The 14,569-nt window shown below is 42.3% G+C and overlaps 6 protein-coding genes across 6 annotated transcripts; 3 read left to right on the forward strand and 3 right to left on the reverse strand.

Moving 5' to 3' along the window:
- Positions 1 to 57: 57 nt before the first annotated feature.
- On the reverse strand, positions 58 to 990 carry PADG_02828 (60S ribosomal protein L10a; the record flags this gene model as incomplete). The annotated part of the gene is made up of 4 exons (XM_010760315.1): positions 58 to 320; positions 403 to 596; positions 707 to 884; positions 972 to 990. 4 exons carry the CDS (start codon positions 988 to 990, stop codon positions 58 to 60), a joined length of 654 nt encoding a protein of 217 aa, XP_010758617.1.
- A 734-nt stretch (positions 991 to 1,724) lies between these two features.
- Positions 1,725 to 2,759, reverse strand: PADG_02829 (uncharacterized protein; the record flags this gene model as incomplete). Its single annotated transcript, XM_010759851.1, has 3 exons — positions 1,725 to 1,784; positions 1,839 to 2,209; positions 2,303 to 2,759. 3 exons carry the CDS (start codon positions 2,757 to 2,759, stop codon positions 1,725 to 1,727), a joined length of 888 nt encoding a protein of 295 aa, XP_010758153.1.
- A 1,061-nt stretch (positions 2,760 to 3,820) lies between these two features.
- PADG_02830 (uncharacterized protein) lies at positions 3,821 to 4,528 on the reverse strand (the record flags this gene model as incomplete). The annotated part of the gene is made up of 1 exon (XM_010759852.1): positions 3,821 to 4,528. The coding sequence occupies one exon, from the start codon at positions 4,526 to 4,528 to the stop codon at positions 3,821 to 3,823; it is 708 nt and encodes a 235-aa protein (XP_010758154.1).
- A 1,525-nt stretch (positions 4,529 to 6,053) lies between these two features.
- On the forward strand, positions 6,054 to 6,392 carry PADG_11496 (uncharacterized protein; the record flags this gene model as incomplete). The annotated part of the gene is made up of 1 exon (XM_010760659.1): positions 6,054 to 6,392. The coding sequence occupies one exon, from the start codon at positions 6,054 to 6,056 to the stop codon at positions 6,390 to 6,392; it is 339 nt and encodes a 112-aa protein (XP_010758961.1).
- Positions 6,393 to 6,746: 354 nt separating this feature from the next.
- PADG_11497 (methionine aminopeptidase 2B) lies at positions 6,747 to 7,165 on the forward strand (the record flags this gene model as incomplete). Its single annotated transcript, XM_010760660.1, has 2 exons — positions 6,747 to 7,063; positions 7,132 to 7,165. The coding sequence occupies 2 exons, from the start codon at positions 6,747 to 6,749 to the stop codon at positions 7,163 to 7,165; spliced, it is 351 nt and encodes a 116-aa protein (XP_010758962.1).
- Positions 7,166 to 11,562: 4,397 nt separating this feature from the next.
- Positions 11,563 to 14,019, forward strand: PADG_02832 (uncharacterized protein; the record flags this gene model as incomplete). Its single annotated transcript, XM_010759853.1, has 8 exons — positions 11,563 to 11,807; positions 11,966 to 11,994; positions 12,023 to 12,108; positions 12,211 to 12,517; positions 12,602 to 12,715; positions 12,803 to 13,125; positions 13,192 to 13,617; positions 13,687 to 14,019. The coding sequence occupies 8 exons, from the start codon at positions 11,563 to 11,565 to the stop codon at positions 14,017 to 14,019; spliced, it is 1,863 nt and encodes a 620-aa protein (XP_010758155.1).
- Positions 14,020 to 14,569: the final 550 nt, after the last annotated feature.

Consider the following 14,569-nt stretch of genomic DNA (forward strand, 5'->3'; position numbering starts at 1 on the left):
CGGCTCTATTGGCCTGCAACATCCCAGGGACAGAAGTATAAAAACGAGAAATACTTTTTAATACAATCTCTTGGGGGGAGACATGGAGGCCTTGATCGTCAAGCTGCCAACGTTCTGCCATCCCTTCTTCAACAAACTGACGAGGTAGTTGATGGCCAACATGATGTTGGAGATCAGCTCATCCTCGGTCATTCCGACGTTTCCAACGGCAACACCAAGACACAGAACCTTCTTCAGCTGGAACTTGATGGTGGACTTCACATCATTGATCTTGTTGCCGAGATCTTCGGCGTGGGAGACTGGGGTGGGAAATTTACCGGCTATAACAGAGCAGAAGAAAGGAGAAGGCTTGTCAGCTATACGCAACAAGTGGTGTAGAGGTTTGAAAGCGTTAGAACGAACCCTTGGAGAGACCAGGTCCCAAAAGGCGAGGAACCATCTTGATGATGCTGTCGGAGGCGATGAAGGCATCGTACTTGCGGGCCAGCTTCTTAATGAGCTTTTTGTTCTTGTTCAGCTTCTTCAAGTCCTCCGTGGACATGGAGTCGACGCCGAGGTGCTTGGCACGATCGATATCATGCTGGTCGCCGAGAACACTGTTTCAATCGCACTACAAGTCAGAACACGTTACCCGTCTACCACGTAATTATAATTGCAATTCGCTTTTGATCCGCTGATGAGAAAATAGGGTTATTGGGCGACGCACCAGATGCTCATTCCCGGGCGGGGAATGGCAGGCAGCTTGATGGTGCCGGAGAAACGCTTGTCACGCTGGGGATCATAGTTCTTCAGGCCGATCTGGAGCTCGACGGTCTCGAGGAAATTTCTCTTTTTCTCGTTCAGGGAGAAATCGAGGAGTTGTTGGACATTTTGGCGCACTCCGGCTGTGTTGCGAAAATGACCTGTTAACTCATATTCCATCTCCAAGACGTGTCTCATGCACGGAGATGTCATCACCATTCAAAACTTACCGACTGTGATTTTCGACATGATGGAGACAGTCTTCCAGAAGAACGAATTCTTATGGTGAGGATTTGCGCTTGGGGAACAAGAGGATCTTGGAGGTTGTGTAAAAATGCTGTTGAAGTTGAAATATCGAGTTTGCAAGTGTGGAGCGTCTAGCCTCATTGGGTTTGGTATAGCCCTAATCGGATTTAATATTTATTTGTCACGTGATATATCGATATGCTCATAGAATTTCGAAGCTGAATTCAACCAGGAACTCACTTAAACACCGAAGCAGAAAACTACCAATATGATCTGGCTTGCCCCTAATATCAGGTCGGAAAACCTGAGCCACATAATTGTCATTGGCGGAACTGCTGCTATACCACATTGTCACCTGCTCTCAACTTCCCGATTAACTACATCTCACACCCACACTTAGCTACCGATTTGCATTTCCCCATATCCACCAATACTGACAGTCAATAGAAACGTGCAATCAAATAAGGCTGACGTTCATTAATGTACAATATGCTATATCAATCCATAATTTCTCTCACCAAGTCAATTAAGGATAAAGGCAGACAAAACGTGGGTTGTTAGACGTTATAGCCTTCAGTAGGCAACGAAAAAGGAAATATTCCAAAGCACACTCGTCTCTTTCCGCCGGGATCTCTCTCACTTTATGTGGAGCAATTTAGTTGAGGGCTCATTCATCGCAAGAAGCGAGTAATACCTGGGGTCAGCTTGTAACTTGAGATACCAGTTCTGAAATGAGCCTAACCGGAGTAAGAGATCTCGATCATAGCTCCCTCAACATAGTTTGCCCATCCAGGATACTAATAATGTTAGCCTATCCCCTTTTGCAACACAATGGAGCGAAGTCAACTCACGATAGCTCTAGCCCAAAGAAATATCACATCGCCAGGCTGTAAGGCACGGATAAACCCTTCCCCAGACCCACTACCAGAATCCTCCACGACTTCTTCTTTCTGATGTTTCCTATCCACCGTCCATACAATTTCACGAATCTGCGTATCACGTGTTGCAACACTATTCTTCTGAACAGGCCAAGTCAACACTCTCCCATTCCCATCTTTCACAAAGTTCCACCCGACTGGTCGATAGGCGTCAGAGTATTCCGCGGGTGTTGCATACTTGTCCATCGGACCTAAATCTGGTGGTGGCTCTAACTTATCACTCAAGTGATGTAAACGACGAAGTATCTTTGCTTCAAACCAGGAGAAGGAAGAATTGTACGTTCCTAGATGCAGTCCATGTCAAAATTTTCCGACCTAGCACAGCTCGCGTTTTATTACTTCTTCTTAAGATAAAATTGAAAGGAAGAACTCCATACCTTCTGTCCCCAACTCCCCACCCCATCCCTGATCATGGCTAGCGATTTCAAATCTCACAGACTCAAGCTTCAAATCCCTCAATTCCAGTCCATCTTGCTTCAACTCCCTGATTTGAGGCCCTCTCAGAACCAACCCATATACTCCTGCGCCACGTGAAGAGACGCTAAAAGCGCTACTGGGGTCTAAAGTAACCACATCTCTTACTGAATAGTCCGCATAATTGATAATTATGTCTGCAATCTCCGTGGGTAGCGCAGGGTTGGTCGACTTAAGGAGGCCACGGACAAGGCCGACATCGGTTGGGGACGGGGAATAAGGAGTTGTAACCGGAGTGGATATGTCCGTAGGGGATCCAGCGAGGCTTCTGGAGGGGGATCCAGAAGAACCTGATTCGGATGAAGATCTATGCGGAGACGCTGGGACGAGGCCGAGGGATCGTCCTATAAATGATAACATTGTATCTGGAGCAATTCTAACTTCGATGATCACAAATAAAATACCCTCCTGACTGGCAGATCTGCAGTGGCAGGACAGGTGCGACGGTAAATCGAATCTAATTGCTCGTATAAGGGATATGTTGATGAAGGGTTCGTTCTCCTGGCTATGCTATGTTAGGTGTGTCATTTAGACAAGAGAATAAATACAAGTCCGCATGTCCAAAGGCAATCATGCTTTTACTTACAGAGTATGTTAGTCTGCTGCCTGAATTAAATCAGAACAATTAAGACTTAAATTTTGAATATTTAGCAAAGATTCATAGTTAAAAAAATAGTTCTCCAAGATGCGACTGTCAGGCTACAAAAGTAAAGAGGTTAGAGGCAGCTATGAGTAGATATGATGTCAGCGATACTTCGGCTAGTTAGTAAGTTACTCGGCGACATTGTTCCATGACGCTAATTTAGAATGGGAAATTACCTGTTTGTGTTTGTCTTGTTTGTCTTAGAGGTAAGTTTTTGTTGGCGCTGTGATCATGTGATTCGTTATTTTACACTGTTTTGTTCAAAATGGAATGGCTAAAAATTCCACGAACTCACAATGACCTTGTCTCAACATCCATCAGAATTCTTCATTCCTCTGTGACTGTCTTATGAAGATCATGAACGACTGTTCAGGTAATAACACAGAAACCATTTGTTGACAACCCTATTCTCTTACAGTTGAGTTGAAGTCATGTGAGTTCGTGGCAATTTAGCAATTCATTTTCAACACGTCCATCCACTCCATTCAAACACTTAATAACTCCATTTCTCGCCCGTTTCAATCTCGAGGGACGCTCAAGCTTCCTCTGTCTTCGCTAGTTCCCCAAGGGTTGTAGCCAGAACTTCCCTATTTAGAACTAGCTTCTGGCTCTCTACAGGAATCACGCAGGCGTTGACCCAGGCAACTGTTGTAGACTGAAATCATGAGGTGGAGGTGAGGAATGGCATCAACCTCCCAGAGTACTACAACGTACGATCTTATTCAAGCTGTCATCATTTTGTACTGCAGTCTCCTCAAAAGCCAAAACAACAAAGCTTTCACCCTTTGACAGGTAACAGCTCTACAAGCCTTCCCATTAACACCTGAGCAGTCATGACGCCATGAGCAGCTATGAGGGCAGGATCATCTGAAAGGAATCTAAACCCACATGCCTCATAGAGTTTCTGGGCGGATACATTCTCCGCCTCCACCCAGAGCCCTATATTTGCCCTTGACGCACGCATCGAATTCGCTTCCACCCGCGCAGCCTCAACACTCGTTTCAATAAGTTTACGACCAACCCCCTGTCTTCTCGCCTCAGGCAGAACAAACATGGAAACAGCTATATAAGCAGCCTCCGAGTCGACAATTGATAGTGGGTCTGCTGCTTCGGTGTGGCTTGCTGGTTGCAGAAATGGATTCCATAGTGTCTGGGACTCGGAGCCGTCTGCGGGGAGTGCTTTGGGCCCAAGTAGCACTATCATTCCTAGCCATTCGTTCTGAGAGACATGTTCGATCTCACTAATCTCTGCGCTGTCTGCTTCCGTGCGGATCGCGACAAACGTGTTGGAGAGTGGATTCCGAAGGCGTTGAACCCAGGTTGCGTCGTTGAACTTCGACTCTCTGTCGTATGTCGACAAGAACGCTTGAGGGTCCTCCTTTAGTGCACGGAGGCGTGCAGCTTTGTAGAGTTGGCATAAACGCTCTCCGAAGGTCGGTGAAGGCCACTCTCGAGGGACATGGATCACTTTTGTTTCTGATGCCATTTCCCTGGGCGAGGATCTAAGGATTCCGACTATCTCTTCACGGTATGAAGATGAGGACAAAGTAACGCTGCTAAAGTTGACTATTCAATGATTGATTGCCTCTTTTATTTTTGGTTAAAAGCCCCAGTCGCAACACTTTTCCCTGCATAGAAGGCGTGTATGTTTTTGGCAGGATAAAAGTATCCCATTTTGCCCTGAGTCATCGTCCGCTGGCGGTGGAGTTACCGAGATCACGTGGATTGCCTACAAATCGACAGAAGCTGCACACCAACTATGAAGGTCGGTGTGCAATAGTTGCTCCATAAACTCGGATCGATGACACCCCTCAGAGTAGGGACGGAAATGATGATTTGGATATACTGAAAAACCTCAACGGTATCTCCCTCGTTGTTGTTTCTTCATACACCGAGGCACCGCGAATACATCACTCACATGATTTTGCCGGCTTTGAAATCTGAAGTGAAAGATGAATCAATTGAGGGATCATCCTCAACTTAAATTGCAACGTCATGCATTTTTCTATGATTCCACCCTGTCTCTGGAAAGAAATATCTAATACAGGAATTACACACTCTTCTAGAGGGTACCCGTAACCCTATATTTTCTTCTTCTGACGGAAGCCGATTTGCTTTACCATTAACATAAAGTTATGCACCATTCCAAGTTTTAGATGGAATGCGCACTTTCATTGGATTTGCTCTATTACCGTCATCATTTATTCTCTTAATCTCCTCTATTTTTCATCTATCACCTCAAGATTTATATCCATGCCATTTCGATCACATTCTTAAAGAATAGTTTGGAGATATCAAGCGTTCTTTACGGGTATGAAGCAGTAGAAATAGAGGAACAATTGATATGATCAAATAAAAATTCTTGTCAAATACTACATGCTTCTCCGTATACGTTAAAAGCTTTTCTTCATTCCTTCTCCTCGTCAAACTTCGAACTTGGGTAAGTCAATCTAGCACGAAAGGGGTAAAGAAGGTGCCAAGTCCCGGAAACATCTGGCTCATTGTTCTGATTCTCTGGGAAGCCCAACATCATATGGCATCATCAGCTACCCGTTGGACAATCTCAAGACCCACATGACTACGTTTCGAAATAGTCGATGGGATCCAAGACACCAGAGAATCGTCGTTGAGGTCCGAATGGCATGGGAATAAATAATATTACTTTTGGATTTCTGGTAACTTTGATACTTGAGCAGAGTCGCCAACACGCGATACAAATGCTGTCGTCAATCCTCCCAGGCTGGCCTCAGCAAAGAGGCTGCTTCATGGTTCGCCCGAAGGGGAAGATGAGGACGGGGAGGATGAGGACAACGACAAGATTGGAGCTGACCTGAAATCTAACAGTCAGGCCAAGGACAGTACGCCTTAGAATTAATATCTCTTGGTTAAAAACTTGAAACCAATCCCAGAAGGCAAGAGAATGAAAAGAAAGAACAACAAAAAGAAGAAATGAAAGTAATTGGGTGGACAGCAGACTGCTCCTCCAAGGGTTGTGCTCGCGAGCCTTTTTCATGATCAGCGATATCCAGTGGGCGAGATCGTCGAATATGCGGGCGGCCATGACAATCTTCGACGCAACACTGCTGAAGAATTGTTACCTGTCTGTCCTGGACAACATGGATGATGAGTTCCTGAATGACTATTGCAAATCTGCTGAAGTTCACTGCCAAGTCCGTCAGTATGCTCGGACAATCGCAAAACTCGGAATCTCCATGAGCAAGCTTGCCCAAGAGATTGAAGATGGCATTCGGGCACTGACTAACCACCAAGGTATTGAGACCGGAGATGCCCTCAAGGCCGTCCTGGGATTTCCGACTGGGCTCTGCTTGACTAATATAGGTGCTCACTAGACTCCCAATTCTGGAGCAAAGGAGGTTCTCTAGTTCGACGATGTCTTGTAAGTGGATTTCGGGGTTCATGTCAGTGACAGGATTGTCGATAGTGCTTTTCTTGTTGCTTTCAATCGGTAAGCAAATATGCTCCTTATAACGTTATGCAAAGCTAAAATAAACGCTCAGGAAACTGGTATTGATTCCTGCATAGCCGAAATCAGTGAAAAAAATCCAAGAGGTAATGGAGAGTTTCAAAGTCGAGCTTAACGGAAAGACTATCCCCGTCAAAGCTGTTCGAAACATCAGCGGCCATAACATCTTACGCTACAAGATCCATGGTGACAAACAAGTACCTTTCGTCAAAATGCAAATATGGAAGAAGGTGATGTATTCGCCATCGAAACCTTCGGCACCACGGGCAAGGGTTATCTCAGAGATGATGTAGGAGTCTGCGGCTACGGCTGCAATGAGCATGCTAGCGCTGCTAGGCTTCATAATAACTTTGCCAAGTCACTGCTCGAAATCATCGATGATAATTTCGGCACTCTTGTCTTCTCCAGGCGGTCCCTTGAGTATAGAGGAGTGAAAAACTACCACCTAGGCATAAGATCACTTGACTCGAATGGCATTGTTGAGTCCTATGCACCGATGGTGATGTTCCTGGCTCTTATGTCGCGCAGTTTGAAGATGTTAGCTACCATGTTACCATCCACGAAGTCAGATAAGTCAATTTTCACTAACAAAATCATTTAAATAGACTGTCCTACTGCGGCCCAATTGCAAGGAAGTAATCTCTCGAGGGGATGATTATTGAGGGAAATGGGAAATCAGGAGATTAAATATTCTCGGGGTAATTGTAATTATTGATTCTTTTTATCCTTGACTTCAACCGCCAAAGGATGAGTTAGGAACAGCGCTGCAAACACGTCGTTCTTTTAGAATATCCTACGCTGATGGCGATCCTTTAAACTGCAAAATACTAAGAACTGAACATCACCCTCTCTCATTGTCTCAAGATGCTGCCATGTGAAACTTTGGCGCTCTCGTTCTTTGGCCGATATCTACCATTTATGTAATTCCATGAGAAGAAAGGTGATACGAGGCCTGACTGATACATGAGGATTATCTACAAAAAATAGGGGAAGGACAACTTGTACTTCAAACGCCCTTTTTCCCAAGCTCGTTCAACCACCACCGAGTCGGCCACCTTTCATCTCAACAACATTTACCAAATTATTCATGTCAGCCACCTCTAGCAAATAAAATGTACGAAATCAAGCAAATTTTAAATTTTCAACCCATTTCTAAAACATATGACATTTTTCAAAATACTTTAACAGGCATACTTCATAATCGAATTTTACATATATACAATCAAACTGTCAAAAACTTACCTCTACAAAGCAGATTCTCTAGTTTAATGAATAATATTCATGAATGAGAGAGAACAGTCTTTTCTTAAATCACAATTATATAAGAGATGACTAGTTCTGTGGCGTTCCGCCCCTATTATTATCTGTGGTGTTCCGCCCCTATTCTTCCGCCCCTCCCTATATTAGTATCCGCTCTCTATTCGCCCCTCCCTAATCCACTCAGAGGCCCCAATCTTTCCTATACTTCCTATCCTATGCGATCGCTCCTACCATATAGAGCAATTATAGTGTGTATATATAGCAGGGCATCTGCCCATCTTATTAGAAGAGAATCAGACATGATTTATCCTACCTATTTGATTGCTTGTACATATCAAATTGGTAGCATGTCCATGTCTCTCTAAAAGGTCCAAGATTCGCTGAATCAATCAAGGTCCAAGATCTGCTAAATCAGTCACCCTAAATCATAATCACTAGTCCAATCACCCTAAAAAAAAAACATTAGCTATGGTATCATCCTCTGAGTCAGGCCTTGATCACCTTCAAATAACTGTCTTAACTGCCTCATAAAGTGCCAAAGATAAATGTCCTTGTCATTTGAACATTCTTGTCATTTTGATGGCTTACAAATCCTCAACAAGACCAGAGGGTGCTGGGTTAGCCAGCAAGGAGCAAGGCACTGATGAGGACACTCACCACAGCAGTTCCCACCAATGCACACAGACATCTACAAAAAAGTACATGATAGCAATTGCAGAAGTGTGAAGAAACAAGAGCAGTCAATACACAGAATTATGACTGTTGATCACTCTCTATGACTGTCTCAAGATGAAGAGGTTGCTATCCACTGTCTCTGCAAGGTGATACAATAAGATGAGTGCAACAATGCAGGAAATCCCAGTAGCAGAATGAACAACCATCTTTCATCAGTGAATCCAGATGTTCAGAACAGAAGTCACTAAGCATATCAGAGATCAGAGGTCTATCACTTCTGTCTTTGCAAATTTCAGTCACTCAGTTGCAGAAGATGATCACTGCAATGAGAAAGTGATACTGAACATCATAGAGAAGCTCAAAGAGCTCAATGTATGATTGAAGGAGCAAGAGAACAGGTTGAAAGACCTTGATATATAGTTAAAGAAGTGAGAGAACTGGATGATGAACCTGAAATCCTGGCTCTGTACCCATGAGTCTCTTCTCGATGAGTGAGAGAAGGAACTAATCATTTATGAGATCTGTTCAGGGTACATCAGCATCACCTGCTCATTCATGACAAGACTGGGTCTAAGAGGAGTCAATCAAGAAGTGTTAAAAGTAACAAGTTATCTGTGAGAGTCAATTTTACATGCCTGAGTTAATCTAGAGTGTGATAGAATTGCCAGTAAAAAGTATTACACATATAATGTGAAAGACAATAGAATAAGACAGAATAATCAACTTACTACTGAGAGGTATAATCAATTCACATTCTTAATAACAAGTACTTAAGATGGAATCACTATCTTTTTATATGACTAGAAGCAGTCAGTGAGGCTCTGAGCAGCAGATCTCATGCTTTACAACTCAGATAAGATAGATATGATCACTTTTACATTGAGATTAGAGTTCATAATTACTCTGAAAGAGAAGATGACAGTTCTCAAAGTGGTTCTTCTATGTCTCAAGAAGAGAGCTCTGAAGTGACATAATGAGCTATTGTCTGAATGTCAGAATAAGATGACAGTGTTGCTTGTGATAACAGTTGATGAGCTACAGAGTGAGTTTCAGCTTTCAGAAGAGAAGATTTGAAACTGAGTGCAGAAATTGCAATTCTCATTTAATAAAATAAGTGAGCTATTACTCACTGTATACATCATTTACAATATCACTCTTCTATAAGCAGTAGTGATTTCTGATCAGATCATGATCAAGCATTTTTTGCAGGAGAAATTGAAGAGCAGTCTAGTAATGATCACTCTTCTTATCTTGATGAAATGCCTAGATGGTTTTTGCAAGCATATATATGATAATGAGCTAGCTGCTAGATATATCTGTAGAGATCAATGACAGCAACTTCTCAAATATGAAAGAGTGAGATATTGAATTGAGAATAGACCTCTTATATTTCATCAGCACAACTGCACAAAGAATAAAAAAAAAAGAGAGATGAAAAGAAAGAATTATGAACTTAATTATAATAACTGACAAAAGAAAATCTGAAATAGCATATCAAAATGAATAGAGAAAAAGCATCTGAATCTTTGTTCAAAGATATTCTGTCTTTATTATTATCTGTGATATTCTGCTTCTATTTTTCCATCTCTTTCTATATTAGTATCCACTCTCTATTTGCCTCTTTCTAATCCACTTAGAGGTCTCAACCTTTTCTATATTTTCTATTTTATATGATCACTTCTATCATATAGAGTGATTATAGTGTGTATATATAGCAGGGCATCTGCTCATCTTATTAGAAGAGAATCAGACATGATTTATCCTATCTATTCAATTGCTTATACGCATCAAGTTCACTACTTGTGAAGTATAGATTCTAATATTATAGAAGTTAATCAAGTCAATAGATTTATTCAATAGCATTGCGAATTAAAGAATGAGAAGATTTCTACATAAATATAACTACTTATGAGCTTTATATGAGAATTTAAAGCTCTGATATAAGTGATTTAAATTGATGAATAGTACTATAAAATGTGATATTTTGCTAACAAATATATACAATTTTAAATAAAATTGATTTTTAGAAAGAGTCATCTCAGTAGCTTTAGTAGTAATTAAAGCTAAGAGAGAGAGTAAATCAGTTTTTATACAGTTAGAAAATAGAAAAGAGCAACTGTGATGAAAAGAGCTAATGCTACAGACTGAGCTTCATTTCTTACAATTATAATAAAGGATAAGCTTTATTAAAGCGTGTATAATTTACTGTCAGTAACCAATATTAGTGATTGAAACTAAACTACAAATAAGCTTAATTTAAAATGACTATTAGAGATATTCTATAGATATTGTTGAGACTCAAACAGTGTAATAATAAATATAAAATAAATATAAAATGTTAATTGCAAGTAAATATAACAGTCATATTATAACTGAATTTAATAAAATGTGCTTGAATCATAATATTAATATCTTATATATATCTTCTCGTTTAATGCAGTTGTTAGATATTAACGACTTCTTATCATTAAAAAGAGCACATTGCAAGAAAATAAAGCAAAGCATAAGATTAAAGGTCAATTATTGATATCAAAAAACTCCAGTCAACTATATAGAGTAATTTCAAAATGGGAAGGTGGCCGACCTGGTCGTGAATTAAGTTAACTGGATAACTCAGAAGTTCGTTTAAAGTGTGTGGATGAGGCATGCGGTTGGACACACAGCAACTTTTTCTCTGGTTAATCATGTTTCGACTAAAATTGCTGATTGACGTATTCCTACAAAAGATGTTTCCTTCATCTAGTTATGGCCTGACAAACAATATTGAAGCATCACATGACCCTGTGAGCGAGTCCGTGGGCGTTGAATCCACAAATGCGGACCTCCAAGAAAGCTCCGTTCATTTGTAGCCTGACACACAGACATGGGCTATAAACCAACCAGCCGCGTCGTTAGCGAGCCACAGCTGATGATCAATTCCTGGGGTTAGCTTCATGGGAGAGCCTTGTGAGTGGTCACGGGTAGCGCCCGCGCCTTTCATTCTTGTGCCGAATACGGTTTATGCTATTAAATGGAATATATATTGGGAACGTAGTCTCGAAACTCATAGTTTTTGCGTCCAATGTTGACGATACGGAGTAGTGAAACTCGAGACGGCTAACATGGCAACACGAGGAGATACACAAAACAACGACTCTAACAACGATAACAGCTCCGCGAGCAGGACGGATGACAACGGAGTCGCACGCGAGCTTACGGCGACATACTATTCCAGCTTCCCCAACAGGTCAAATTTGCGGAATGCCTTTCGAAACCTTGATAATCCCATCCACTTTGCGGAATGTCGGGGTTGTTTGGTAGACGAAGCAACACGAAACTTCGTAGTCGATTTCGGGAACGATGAGGCGTATGCGGCCTTTGATCTGGATGAGCAAGACTTTGCTGCGCTTTTGAGCTCGCCTGCATGTTCATGTTTTTGATTTACTTCTACTACCCCTTTTTCTCTGTCTACCTATGTATTGTTCTATTAACTTTTACCGGCTGTGACTTACTCGATGGAATTAGAGGCCCAAATCGCTCGAGACGAGATGGATGTAAGTTGACACCGTCAAGCATATATAGATCCTTTTTATATGAACCTTGACATGACTGACTGGACTTATCACAGTAATATATGGTCACCTGAACTTCAACGGGAGGTAGCCCAGGTACGGTGAGATAGCTAATTTTAAGGCCGTGGGAAAAAATAAATAAATAAAAATAAAAAAAATATGATGGCACGTAACCCAGGGCTTATATCTTTCCTTCAGACCGTAACGAGCGACTATGGAGTTTCAGCACGTCTCCAAGCAATGATGGTTTCGGAACCTGATACCTCCCCCAGCAACCCAGCAGACTCTGTCAATCGCCCACCCTTAAGCAAAACAGAGCCTGAGCTAGAAAGAAAATCCATGCGATCTTCCCCAGAAGACCTGGAGCGAGGGCATCAGCTTGCGGGCCTCCAACGGGTAGAAACGGCATTTTCTTCGCTCGACGGAGCCGGGTTTAGCAAAATTTCACTCGCCCAGGTCGTCAATAAGATATGGCATTTTTCGTCGGTGGATTATGGGCAGAAATGTATGAAAAAACAGGCCTGTCATATATCTCGTCAACGATGTTAAGATGTTCAACATCCCAGAAAATGCTGATAAGCCAAATTAGATCTCTGTTTGGGGTATAATTCGCTTCATGTGGCTTCCGGTGTTCATTTTGGAACTTTGCCGGGAAAACCGGATGGTAAAAGGGTCTGGACATGGCTCCTAATATGTGATGATGGTTTGTTCATATTTCAGACTTCCTCCCGGCTAAATTCTTCTCCCACTTTTGATTGCCAACGTCCGAAACCTGACATGTGTGCTACAGGAACCGTAATATCGATTCATGAAAATCCATTTCCCTGCCCAAGTGAAATGCCCCAGAAACAGCGGCAGAAAGCTCTCGAGGTAATTCGACGTAATACAAATTTAGTATTTTCTGGAATATCATCGCAGCATATTGCTAGCGAACATAGCAATCCGCTAATGACTACGTATGTGCGGAATTTTCCGAATGAGACGGGCACAGCAGCAGTTAAGCCTGGAGAAGGCCCTAGCTTGCTCTTCTACTATCTATTTGACAATTGGCCCGCAAACTATAATCTAGTTGTTGGGAGGGAGCATTCGTACAACGCTGCTCTTGATAGTTTAGTAAGTGACTATATTTTTATTCAAGAAACCGCGTGAATTCCTCATTTCTGCTAATGACCAGAGTAGAGAAAACGTATGCTGGAACGAGCTGAGGTTGGGCTAATTGACGAGCTGCACACGCTTGGCAGGCAGCTCGCAGTCCTCCAACGGCTCTATCAGAGCTATGACTTGATTGTGAATCGCATTCTTAAAAGGCAGCGTTTGCTTCGAGAGGAGGTTCGCATCTCCCAGTCTGGACCCGGTCTCCACGACCACCACAATCATCAGAGTCAACAATATCATGGTGGCAGCCCTTTTGGGTTGGATTTCCTTAATCGAGCAAATACCTCAAGATCGATGGCGTTTGACGAGACGAATCCGACGGACCTGGGTGGCGTCCAGCTCAGTTCTGCGGCCATTGGCCGCTTCGAACGTCTTCTTGATCGGATTAGGCTGTACGCCTTAAGCGAAATTGATGGGTGCTTGACTGAAAAGGAGTCAATGACGTTCATGGTAAACCTGTCATAAAGCTCCCCATGTCTGCACCATCTTCTGGGATCGTACTAGCTGACACATTTTTAGGTCTTCAATTTAATCGCCGTCAAAGACTCACAGGCAGTCGAAAGGTTGACTCGAACTACAATACTCATAGCCAAGGCAACCGTTTTATTTCTCCCTGTGACTCTGATGACTGGATATTTCTCGACGCAGATCAAGGAGCTTGAAGGTGTATATACGGTTAAACAGTATTGGGTTTCCTTTGCAGTGCTCCTGGCGCTGTCCGCAATAGTTCTCGCAGTGTATGGGTGGGCCACTGATACAGTGGAAGGCAAGACCATCTATGTGTCCTTTGCAAAGAGTTTTTATCGTTCTTCTGCAGCAGCTTTGGGGAGAAAGAAACACAAGGTTAAATAGGTGGATTTTGTTGATAAGATATTTTCTTTTTCGTTTTCTTTGAATTTTTTTACCAATTTTGTAGAAGTTTGGGGTGTTTTATATCGAGAACTGGAATTTAAATTTTTTGGACCGAGTAATAACTATATGCGATGCGATGCCAGGATTGAGGATTGGCATTGTCTTGCTTTGCATGGTTGAGGCCGGCGTATCCTGCCTTTCCAAAGCAAGCAAGGTGGAGCCATATAATGGGCATATATATGGTCTTGTTGTTTCTCAGCTTTGCTCTGGTGTTTGGTGCAGACAGAGATTCTATGATGAAAACCTTAAATATAATTAATATAGCAGGTGCCGGATTTTCATTGTGTGTCTGTGGCAATTCACTATTGTCCTTTGATCCAGTAACTAAAGTGATATTAATTGTCAGCTGTAGGCTTGTCGCTTCGGATTTTGGTTCTGTGTTTCTTCCTTTGTAGTGGAGGAATTCTGGAGCCTTGTTTTTGGAATTCCATGGTTGTTTAGCTTCCTAAGGAGGATATGTGTCCTTTTCTGTAGCGCAAACAGTGCCCGA

Source organism: Paracoccidioides brasiliensis, assembly GCF_000150735.1.
Source record: "Paracoccidioides brasiliensis Pb18 unplaced genomic scaffold supercont2.3, whole genome shotgun sequence".
NCBI lineage: Eukaryota > Fungi > Ascomycota > Eurotiomycetes > Onygenales > Ajellomycetaceae > Paracoccidioides > Paracoccidioides brasiliensis.